General features: G+C 35.1%; 1 protein-coding gene across 1 annotated transcript; it reads left to right on the plus strand.

The window, feature by feature from the left end:
- The first annotated feature begins 1,030 nt into the window (after positions 1-1,030).
- LOC18435247 (Protein kinase superfamily protein) lies at positions 1,031-4,335 on the plus strand. Its single transcript, XM_006845297.4, has one exon. It carries the CDS (start codon positions 1,802-1,804, stop codon positions 4,025-4,027), a length of 2,226 nt encoding a protein of 741 aa, XP_006845360.1. The 5' UTR covers positions 1,031-1,801; the 3' UTR covers positions 4,028-4,335.
- Positions 4,336-12,249: the final 7,914 nt, after the last annotated feature.

Here is a 12,249-nt window from a genome sequence, read left to right on the forward strand (position 1 = left end):
ATCTCTTTTTTTCTCTATATACATAGCAAAATCAAGATGATCAATTATATGTTTTTCCAACATCAAAACAACCTTTTTCGAAGGATTTTAGAAACACACCTTTGTTCTACATTTTAAGGGGTCAATCTTATATAAATTTTTTCAGAATTAGATATTGCTAATTATAATAATAATTAGATAAGCATCGGCAATATGGAAAAATAAAACAAGGTTCTATAGGGAATTAAGGGACCTATAAAAATATTAAATAAGTTTAAAAAAATAATAAAAACAAAAATGAGAGTTTTATAGGGGATCGTCCCCATATTGAAAATTTCTTCGAACTAGTTCGATCCCTTCCAATTCTCGATGGTGATCAATAATTCTCAATCCAAATTAGTAGGTTATCAAAGTATCAATGATTGAATATATCAAACCAACCTAAAAATTGCTTTTCAAATTTCATTTAATAAAGAAATAAAATAATGTAATAATGAATAAATGGGTGTAGTTTCTATAAGGCTGCAACCTTAAACAATCCAATTAAGACGCACTTTCAAATTTTATCATAACATGAAATTTTGGTGTAAAAAATTCTTAAGATTATCTCAAAATCTATTTTCATATCTAATTATAAAATTGTAAACTCCAAAACGGTTAAAATCAAGTAGATCTATAAATATATGAAAACCTTGAAACTAAACCGTCAAAGATAATATGTCGTAGGATGCGCTATTTCTAGAACTTAAAATCTTTGTTGTTTTTATATATCCATACGTATCGAGATGATCAATTAAAAGATTTTTCAACATTAAAAGTTATTTTATAAACAATAGTTTCGAATAAATTTTTGAATTGCATCTTTAAGTCTACATTTTAAGGATGCAACCTTATATAAAAATTTTCCTAAATAATAAGGCAATTATAACTTAGTCGCTTTTCTTCATTGCCGTTGCCTTCCCGCCTTGTTCAAACGTAAGACGCCCTCCTCTTCTTCGGCATCCCAACGCCCTCTTTTTCTTTTGCTTTTTATATTTACTCTCTCTCTCGCTTTTTCCGGTCCTGGTTTTGATGTCCCTCTGCAACTTTACTCTCCACCTTCATTGGGCCCCTCTTTTTAACTGCTAATAATACCCCCTGTCGCCCACTAAAGACCACCACCTCTCTCTATATATCTCTCTCACAGTAAAAGCACCACATCTCTCTCTCTCTCATCTCTTTCCCCCTTTCTCTCTGCAACTCCCAAATCCCATCTCTCTCTCTCTCTCTCTCTCTCTCTCTCTCTCTCTCTCATTTTATAAACAAGTATAGCGTGCTGTCATCCATTAAAACTTCCCCCTGTCCCTGCAACGCCTGAAACCTATTCCTCTAACCCGTTGTCTCTCCCTCTGCAATTTCCATATCCCATCTGTCGCGCTTTTCTCTCTGCAATTCCCAAATCCGATCTCTCTCTTTTTAGCCTCCAAATCCCATCTCACTTCTCTCTCTCTCTCTCTCCCACTCTCACTCCCTATGTCCGGCTTTAACTACTAGCGGGCTTATTTCCCACTTAATCTCTCTCTCTGATACTCATACACATACCTCTCTCTCTCAAACAAACAGATACATTTTAACTACTAATAATTCCCTACTGTCACCCACTAAAACTCATCCCCCTCTTTCTCTCTGCAAATCCCATGCCCCATTTCTCTCTCTCTCTCTAAACAACCTCTGCAACTCCCAAACCCCATGATTTGCCCCATTTCCAAACTCTAAAACACCATCAAACCCAAACCCAAAAGGGAAAAAAGGAAAAAAACAACAAAAAAGGAATACACAATCAATGGCTTCTCGCCCAATTCCTGCATCCACTACTCATCTCTCTAAAACCAAATTTAGGATTCTGACACTCTGCTTAGCACTCACAGCTTCAGGTCTCTTTCTCATAGGCTTAATAATCATTCTCTTCTATCTGTACAAAACCCTCTTCTCCAAACCCTCGAAAACCAGTCCCTTCGATTCCTCTACCTCTGCAAATAGGCTCCACCATTTCTCGTATAATGAGCTGAAACTCGCCACCAATTCATGGACCAATGAGCTGGGTCGAGGCTCCACTGGTTCAGTTTTCATGGGGTCTCTCAAAGATGGTAGACAAGTTGCAGTGAAAAAACTCAGGCCTGATATGCCTCTCTGCGAAAGAGAATTTCAGAATGAGCTCTCCATTTTAGCAGGTTTGAATTCACCATTCATTGTCTCTCTTCTTGGTTATTGCATTGATAAGAAGAGGAGGCTTCTGGTCTATGAGCATTTGCCTAACAAAAGCTTACAAGAAGCTCTCTTTTCAAGCCCCATGGTTCTTGACTGGGAGAAGAGATTCAAGATCATTATTGATATTGCAGAAGCCTTAGGGTTTCTGCATCTTCAGTGTGATCCGCCCATTGTTCATGGTGATATCAAGCCTAGCAATGTGCTTTTGGACTCTAATTTTAGGGCAAAAGTTTCGGATTTTGGGCTTTCTAGGGTAAAGAATGAAGGTGAATTTGGGATCGATCTCTTTAGCCAAGAACTGGTAGGTAAAAGCCAAGAGCTATGGAAGAGTCAGGAGCTCATAGGGAAGAGTCAGGAGCTATGGAAGAGCCAAGATCTCGGAAAAAATTGCAGAGGAAAACCCAAGTCCGAGATTTCTGATCACACTGTAAATCAAGTTGCAGAGACTGCGAATTTGGCTTCTGATACAGAGGTAGACTTTGCCCTAGCTTTACAAGCTTCTTGTAGCCATAGCAGATTGGAATTGAGCCCAAAAAACTGTGATTTTAATGGATTTTCTACAAATGGTGAGGATGGGTTGGCTTCAAATTTGAAGGGGAAGGAGGTTTCAATTGAACCTGAAGACTCAGAGGATGAATTGTGTAGTTTTGATCATAGCAAAGAGCTAAGCAACGCATCACCTGTGGATACTAAGCAATGGGGTAAAGATTGGTGGTGGAGACAAGATGGAAGTGGTGAACTTTGTAGCAGAGATTATGTAATGGAGTGGATTGGTAATCAGATTTGCCCATCAAGAAATCCAGATTGGGATGACAAGAGAAGTCCTGAAAAACCAGAGAAAGAGGAAGTTGCAGAGATCACAAAGAAAACCCAAGTTGTGGAAATGGCTCGCCATGACAGGGAGCTAAGCTTCAATGAAAATGGTAGCACCCACAAATTTAGAGGAGCAAAGGGAAAATGCTCAGCTAAAGACAGCAAGAAGAACAGGAAGATCAAGGAATGGTGGAAAGAAGAGTATTTTGCAGAGATGAGCAAGAAGGGCAAGAAGTTGAGGAAGCTCGATAAGAATCGGAGGAGTTTCAGGCTCCTGAGTTGCTTAAAAAAAACCGGCTTTTTGGGGGAAAACCAGATTGGGAAAGAAAGCAAATGGGGCAGTTTTAGGTTTCCAAATTGCTTAAATAAAAATGGGTTCCCAGGAGAAAACCGTATAGAGAAAGAAAACAACTGCGAAGGGAGCAATAAAGATGGGGAATTAAGCTTTGGTAAGAACTGGAGGAGAAAAAGAAATCGCTCAACTGCTAATAGTGAGCTATGGAGTGGCGATTTGTTCAGTCGAGAGCTAAGTAGTACCACGAGCATGAGGGGAACTGTGTGCTATGTAGCCCCTGAATATGGTGGGTGTGGATACCTAATGGAGAAGGGAGATATATACAGTTTTGGTGTTTTGATACTGGTTATTATCTCAGGTAGAAGGCCATTACATGTTTTGGCCTCACCCATGAAGCTTGAAAAAGCAAATTTGGTGAGTTGGTGCAGGCAATTAGCTCAAACTGGTAATACATTGGACCTTGTTGATGAGAGGTTGGGTGATAAGTACAATAATGATCAAGCAAGTTTGTGCATAAATTTGGCTCTAGTTTGTTTGCAAAGAATGCCTGAGCTGAGGCCTGATATTGGGGAGATATTGAGAGTTTTGAAGGGAGAGATGGAGCTATCTTTGCTTCCATTTGAGTTCTCACCATCCCCACCTTGTAAGCTATATAGCAGGTCAAGGAGGAGACAGACAATGGACACTGAGTAAATTTCTTTTCACTTCTTTTTTATTTGATTTTCTTTGGTTTTTTGGTTTGGCTTTCTTGAGATATCTCTGTTTTCAGAGGCTTCTTTGGTTGTAACATAGACTGAGATACTGGTTTACCTGAAAAGAGAAATAGGTTTCTTGTTGAACGCCCGAGACTATGAACTGATCAGAAATCTCTCTCTAAAGATAGAGAGAAGTTCATTGCTCAAGAAACGCTGCTCTTTATGAAGAGAAAAACATGGGTTTTACCTGAATCTCCTTTAATTATGAACTGAGGTTATTTTTTGCTAGGATTCATTATCTACAAATACAATTGTTGACATGATTCTTCTGTCATTTTTTATTCTTTTGTTTGATCTTTTTTCATGATTTTCAATTGTACATGCTTGAATCTCATAAGCTTATGGTTTCACTTGATTTGCTTGTTCTTGATTCTTAATTGGCATTGCTATTTTCTATGGCAAGACAGTGATGCTCTCTCTGAATCCCTGAACCTGAAAAGGGTCATGAAATATGGAGCAAATAATCCCTTTCATTGAAACTGGGCATGTGATGTAAGACTTTTCAGTGATATGAAGCCTTCGCCTTGCCTTCTGTCTATTTTGTTCTTCTTGCCATTATCCATATTACAAATTTTAAAATGACTCATTTAATCAAATTTTATGAAAGGTATTTGAATACCAAGTACGGTTTACTGGACAAATTCTCTAGCATACTCTCTTGATTTTGTGTGAATGACCCACAATTAGTGGTTGAGATACTGTTTGTTCTAGTGGCCCATTTTTAGAAGCTGGACTGCTGCTTGTACAATCGAAGAGAGTGTGAGAGAGATGATTGTTTGTTTTCTTCTTCCTAAACTTGATTTCAAGACATTGCTTTTTATTTGGAGGATGCCTTCTTTCAGTAAAAGGCAAAATCGGGAGGAATTTAGGTTGTAATTCTCTTCTGATTCAAATTTCTCACAAATTTCACTGTTCTTATTGATTGGAACGAAGAAACAAGCCTCTCTCAGCCATTTTGATGAACCGCATTTTGTGGTTTCGGATTTTGGAGGGAGAGACAAATATCTGAGTCAAATGTCAAGAAATGTATTGGTTGTAGTTTGGAAGAGAAAAGGGATGGAGATTAAAAAATCTGGTGGAAGGCCCTAATGAAGCCTCTAGCCTTTCTTCATAGCATATGTTATGGTACAATGGAGGGTTTGGATCTAGTGACAAAGAGCTCGTGGATGGCCCTAATGAAGCCTCTAGCCTTTCTTTATAGCATATGTTATGGTACAATGGAGGGTTTGGATCTAGTGACAAAGAGCTCGTGGATGCCCTAATGAAGCCTCTTGTTTCTCTTTCTCTGTCATTCATTATCTTCCTCTCACTCACTCTCATTAATCAAAGGACAAAACTAGGTGGCTTCAAAACTAGGTGGCTTCATGTCAGTTTCTCACATTGAAGCTTCAGGATATTTTCTTTGACAAGGTTAATGACTTTTATTGATAGGGTGCTGAAATAGAAAAGCTTCAGGATATTGTCCATATGTTGTCCAATTATACTGATAAGGGTACTGGTGGGTACACCTTTAGGAGCCGTTTGGACATCTTGCTAACAACAATAATCAACCCTTGCCTTACCTACCTTTATGAGCACACACCCCTCATGAGTATCACACATTAATCATGAAATTTAGTGATTAAAAGATCATGTGGCCCACTTGGGCCTTGCCCGAGTTGGCCCGATTTGCATCCAGACAATTTCTAGGAAAATAAACTTCAATTGCTCGACTCTCATCATTTAATTCCTTGTCTACTCGAACTCGCCTGAGTCGAACTCAACTACTTGGGATGGTCGCCTAAAAGTGAGTCCACCTTTTTCAAGCACATCGAATATTATCAAAGTTTGGAAATGGGGGTGGGTCACAGACGGTTAGGAGGCGGATGCCTCAACATAAAGCTACTCCATTCCTAAAGTTAACATATAAAAAAAAAACAACAAAAAAGAGTAGTATAAAAGTTTTTTTCTGCATGCAAAAGCAGAACAGTTTCTTTTCTCTCATAGGTGTCGGCAAAAGCCCATTTAGTAGGTAGGGGTGGCAACCGGTCGGGTCCATGTATGGACCTGGACCCTATTGGACCTAACTCAAAAATTAAAAGGTACAGTTTGCATACATACGGATGCATCCGTGGGTGTAGGGGTAAGGTACACCTTCAAATTTTATCATGCTATATAATTTTCATGTAAAATATTCTTAGGATTATCTCAAATCTATTTTTATATCTAATTATAAAATTTTAAATTTCAAAAATGGTTAAAATCAAGTAGATCTATAAACATATGAAATTATTGAAAATGGGCAGTGTATATAATATGTTGTAAAATACACTATTTGTAAGATTTAAAATCTTTTTATTTTTCATAGTCATACATCTCGATGTCGAGATGATCAATCAAAGGGTTTTTCAGCATTAAAACTATCGTTTCCGATGGATTTTTGAAGGGCATACATAGTTCTACATTATAAGGTAGCATCCTTATATAAACTTTTTTCAAAATTAAAATATCTATAAATTCAAATATATTTCATGGATTGGGACATGAAAAAATAATGTGCGACTTGGACCCAGACCAAAGACCCAAATACTGTTCGGGTCCAAACTGTGGACCCAAACCCAGCCTACCGGGCCCATTTTTTAGACCTATACCCGGACACAAGTTGGGTCTACCCACTAGGTCCCGGGTCCATTGCCACCCCTACCATTTACTGCATTTTACCCATATGTGAGGTTCCAATCCTAAGTTGCATTCGTATATAGCGACCACCAGTTCTGGCGCAACTCAGTTATGCAACTAAAACCGGCATTTCCTAACAAGGTTTTAGTTGCTTATGTTATTGTGAGGGTGAATTTGGATGCAGTCGCGTAGTAATTCTTCATAGTAAAATCGTTGAGTAGAGAAATAAGTTTCGGTGTTAAAGAGTGGTATGGTTGAGTTTAATAATTCTTCCTAAGAATTTTTTACACCAAAATTACATCTTATAATAAAATTTGGAGATACACCTTATTTTTAGTTTTTTTTAGAGACAGTAACATTTTATTACAATTACTGAAGCTGCATGTTACCGAGGTGCACTTTATTTGATTGTTTATAGTTGCAACCTTATACAAACCACACCTTTTATGATTAGGTCTTAAATTTATAAGATTTTTTTATATTTATTTTAAGCTCAGTTCTAAATTCAAGAAATTGATAATTTCAGACTGCCCAAAACATAGAACAAATATTGTTAATTCGGATCAAAATCGCCTAATCTGGATAAAAAATCATCCTGAACGATCCGGATCCAAATTTTGGCCATGTCCCCTAGAACCGATTCGAATCGGTTCGTATCAGTTCTTTGTCAGGAAATTGAAGAGATAATTAGACAGTTCCTAAATGGATCGTGTTTTTCCACATTTTTTCAATAAAAAATATTGTGGTAGCCCACCCTTATATTGCACGTTGTATTTTTCAACCACTCATGGTCTAAGAAGGGTGAAGACCTAAAACTTTCTTTAACCTATCCTATGGTTGTGTTAGGTAGGTAGCCAATGTAAAATTTTGCCAAAACCCATCATGAATCTTGATAAGTTCAAGTGGAAGGACGAATCCCGATAAGTTCAACCACTCATGGTCTAAGAAAAGTTATTGACCTTAAACTTTCTTTTAACCCGTCCCATGGTTGTGTTAGGTCGTAAGCCAACTGAGAATTTTGCTAAAACCAATCATGAATCTTGATAAGTTCAAGTTGAAGGACGAATCCTGATAAATTCAAGTGAAAGGACTTCAGTCTGTGGTTAGAAGTTCAAGTGGAAGGTTTGGAAGGACTGAAGGACGTAGTTAGAAGTTCAAGTGGAAGGACTGAAAGAGGATCCCATGGTGACGTTACGTAGGCAACCAATGTAAAATTTTATCAAAATCATGAGTCCTGATAAATTCAAGTGGAAGGACAAATCCTAATAAGTTCAAGTCGAAGGACTAAAGGAAGTGGTTAGAAATTCAAGTGGAATGACTTAATGATGTGGTTGGAAGTAATCTGAAAAAATATAAAGACTTATGGTCATCAAGATATGGGGACTTATAGTCTCATACGACCCTGACTAGAGCAAAATGGAGAATCAAAAGAATCAAGATTTAATTAGAAAAAAACTATAATAATGGTAATAACACTATCACTCATGGGAGCCACCTACCACTCATATGTGCACCTACTATGAGGCTTACCTCATGGGCAACAGGCTCTCATGCGTGATGTTGGAGAATACCACACAGTCATTTTTCTTGCTTATACAAGAGCCAATTAATTAACTTTGAGAGAAAAATGACTGTGTCAACCTCATGACGGTTTGTAAACAAATTATACAATGGAAAATTAATTAAATTTGAGAGAAAATGACGGTGTGTAAACGAATTAATCAAAGCTAGACCTGTACGTTTCCATTAACATCTCACTCTTGCTTATACAAAGGCAATTTTTATAATTTATAAAAAATAAAAGTACATATAGCTAATTTTTAATTATATAGAATTACAAAAAAAAACTAATATAATTAATTTACAAAAATTAGTATAATTATATTAAAATTATTATTATTTATTTGTGCTGATAACTTAATATAATTATGTTAAACTTATGTCAGTATAATTATGTGAATATATTACATTAAAAATTATGTAAGTACAAATTATGTATGAGATATTAAAAATAGTACAAACCAATGTAGATTAACACATTTTTTCAAAAAGTTTGAAACGCCCAAAAATATAATTAAAGAAATTAATTGTTTCTAAAAATCTCAAAAAATAATTTTTTTTTTTTTTTTCTAAAAAGCTCAAAAATTTGTGATTCAACCCATGCTTTGAAAAGGTACTAGGTAGTTATGAAAGTCAAAAAGAAATATCGCTAATAAAATGGAAAATCCAAACCAATGTATGTTTAAAAGTATCAAACATAAACAAAATAGGCATGGCTCATCAATGTTCAACCCATAAATCAGTAAGAAAACGTTAAAAAGGGAAATAACAAAAGCAAAATTAATAGAAAAACAAGGGTTTCATTAGGAACATTGTTTTGTTTTTATTAATAGAGCACATTGTTTTGTTTTTATTACATAATGTATTTCTTCCATAAAAAGGCCAACAATTATTGATTGTGAATTGCATGTATTGGACAACATACAATCAGACATTAGAGAAGCTTTCAATATTTACATATTATTGGTAAAATAATGAAAAACCATAATGTAACACTAACATTTTTTAGAAATATAAAAATTTATATTTTTTAAGAAATTTTAGTGATTTTTTAAAAATTTAAAGGCTGAAACTAGTAGATCCGATTCACCGATCTGCCTATCTAACACATTTTTGTGATGGCCGATCTGGGTCACCGATCTGTTTTAAAACCTTACATAAAACACTATTTGGGAAATTCAAAAGTACAACTTTGGAAACGATGAAATATTAAAAGAGCAGGCTTTCTATGCTTCTCCTATAGCGTAGAAGTTTTATCCTCCCCCTTATCCAACCGTCCATTCTAAATGGAGGGTTAAGATTGTCCCAATCACAATACCACATCTCTATACCATTTTATTTTTAAATTTTTTTCTATAAACTATTTTGACACCAAATTTTGGACGTTCATTACTCTATTACACTCGCACTAGTGAAAAATATAAAAAAATATATATTTTCAATAAAATAAAATGATCAAAATACCCTTGAAAGTTTCAAGAGATATTTTGATCATTATATTTTATCGAAAAATTATTTTTAATATTTTTTATAGATGCACCCCAATGAGAAGATGGTACATACCAAATTTTCTATTCATACAATTTGTACAAAAAATAAAAATAAAATACTTTGAGATGTCGGATCTAAGATCAAACGGTGAGTGGCTCTCTTGATCAAAATTGGACGGCTAAATGGTAGGAAGAAGATGGCACTTCTATGCTATAAGCGAAGCATACAAACCTTTCCCATATTAAAAGGCTTAAAAGGCTAGGTGTTTGGTCAATTTGAAGACAGGATAAATGCCAAACACACAGTTTTTTGTGATTTCCAAAGTCCTAATTTGATTATAAAGTAAGAAATGGAAAAACTCAATAATTTAGGACCTCAAAAGAATATGGATAATTCATCAATACCGATACTTAATTTGGTTTTGTACATTATTTTTTGTTGGCAATCCAATACAGAAGTTTTCTTTTTTTAATTGGCTGTTCTCAAATAGGTTATTAACAGTGTTAGAGAACATGATCGGGGAACAGAATCCAGCCATGGGCCGGGTCCGGACAGCCGGCCTAGCCAAGCAAATTTCGGCCGGGTTAAAAAGAGTTAAAAAATCTTATTTTTTTCTAAAAAATCCCAAAAATATGAAAATTGTCTAGAGTATAATTTTTTAAAAAAATAGATCCAAATGAGATAAAATAACTAGTGAAAAAATGAATTTTGAAAAATCATTTTATGCGCAGGGATATTTTAAAAATAATTTAAAAGGAAAAAAAATGTAAAGATAAGAATTTTTTGCTAAATTACCTCCTATTTTTTCTATACAATAGAAAACATTAAAAAACTTAAGAGAAACAAATTTTTGTTTTTTAAAATTTTTTATATTTTTTTTAAAATAAAAAATGTTCTTTTAAGTTAATGGGTTGACCATTCTAACCTGCCAAAATTCCCAATAACGCCATTAATAGGAATGCCAACTCCCATAGAGTCGCGCATGTTCCCATTAATATGAATGTTGCCCACTCCTAAGCAAATACTATATGCATCCCCATTAATAGGAGCCCCCACTCCCATAGAACTCTAAACAAAGGACGATGCAAAAACGGATGAGCACAATTTTCTTCATCTTTTTTTGCAACTAATACAAACATTCACCAATATCTTTCATCTCTTCTCTTCTGCAAGTTGTCAATTGTTAGGGTTTTTCCTTGAAGAAGAATCCAAAAGAATGCTCGCAAGTTGTGAATTGTTAGGGTTTTTCCTTGAAGAAGAATCCAAAGGAATGCTTGAATTTGTCAGGGATCGATCGGAAACTTCCATACCTTATTTAAATAATATCGCACTTGGATGAATTTGTCATGATTTCTGTCATTCTCCAATTCTAATACAATCGAATCCCCCATATTTGAAGATATATAGATAGAATTCAGGTCTAAGTTTAAAAAATCCCACCTTTGAAGGACTACATTCAACACCCTGTTATACAACAGCTCTACACTATGCTTCTTATCCACGGATGAAATTGCTCATTAACCTTTCAATTTCCTTAGAAACTGAAGATGGCATCACCAATAAAGACATCAAGTAAATGGGGAGATTGGCTAAAGAATTATTTACCAATGTAATACACCCCTCAACAAGAGCACTTTGGTCTTCCACAGATCTAATTTAATTTGAAATCTGTTCACTATTGGGTCCCAAACCGCCTTCTGCAACTTAGAGTCAGAGATGATGGGCATACCAAGATATGGAATGGGGAACCTATCAACCTTACATCCAGCAGTTACTGCCAAAGACTCAACTAACTCACTGCAAGCATTTCATAAAATTTCGGATCACTTATTTAAATTGATAGTAATCATGATTAAAACACACAATATTTGTCACCTTAAACAAAATTTGTCGTAAAGAATGTTATAATGGTATTTTTTAAAAAATGATTGAAATTTCATATCATTTTACCTCGGAAAAATAGTACAAAAAAATAAAAATGAAAATAAAAATTAATGATACTAAAAAAAAAGACAATAATTCGATAAATTAGAGCTTTGTGCAATGCATGTGATGTTATCTAGTTCTAGCATATTACCCTTGCACTCTATGGAATTGTTGATAAAGTGTGACTAGTTTCTTTCCCATAGCGTTCTTTCTCAAAAATTTTGCTCGCATATGCTTTAAGAATGTGAAAGACCAAACCTAGGATTACAAATAGGGGTGGCAGTGAATCCAGGATACGACATCTAGACCCGATCTAGGTCCGGGTATGGGTCTAAGAATTGGACCCGGCAGATTAGGTCTGGGTCTAAATATGGACCGGGTCTGGGTCCATGTGGCCCGGACCCATCCCAAATAGTGTATTATTATATAATATTTAATTAATATTTAATTAATATTTAAATAATACAATTATATATTGTAGTTATAATATTTAAATAATACATATATATATATATTTAACATAAC

Source organism: Amborella trichopoda, chromosome 12 (genome assembly GCF_054954075.1).
Source record: "Amborella trichopoda isolate Santa Cruz 75 chromosome 12, AtrichopodaSantaCruz75HAP2 v2.0, whole genome shotgun sequence".
NCBI lineage: Eukaryota > Viridiplantae > Streptophyta > Magnoliopsida > Amborellales > Amborellaceae > Amborella > Amborella trichopoda.

Coding starts and splice junctions, on each gene's coding strand:
- LOC18435247 (XM_006845297.4), top strand. CDS start 1,802: ATGGCTTCTCGCCCAATTCCTGCATCCACTACTCATCTCTCTAAAACC.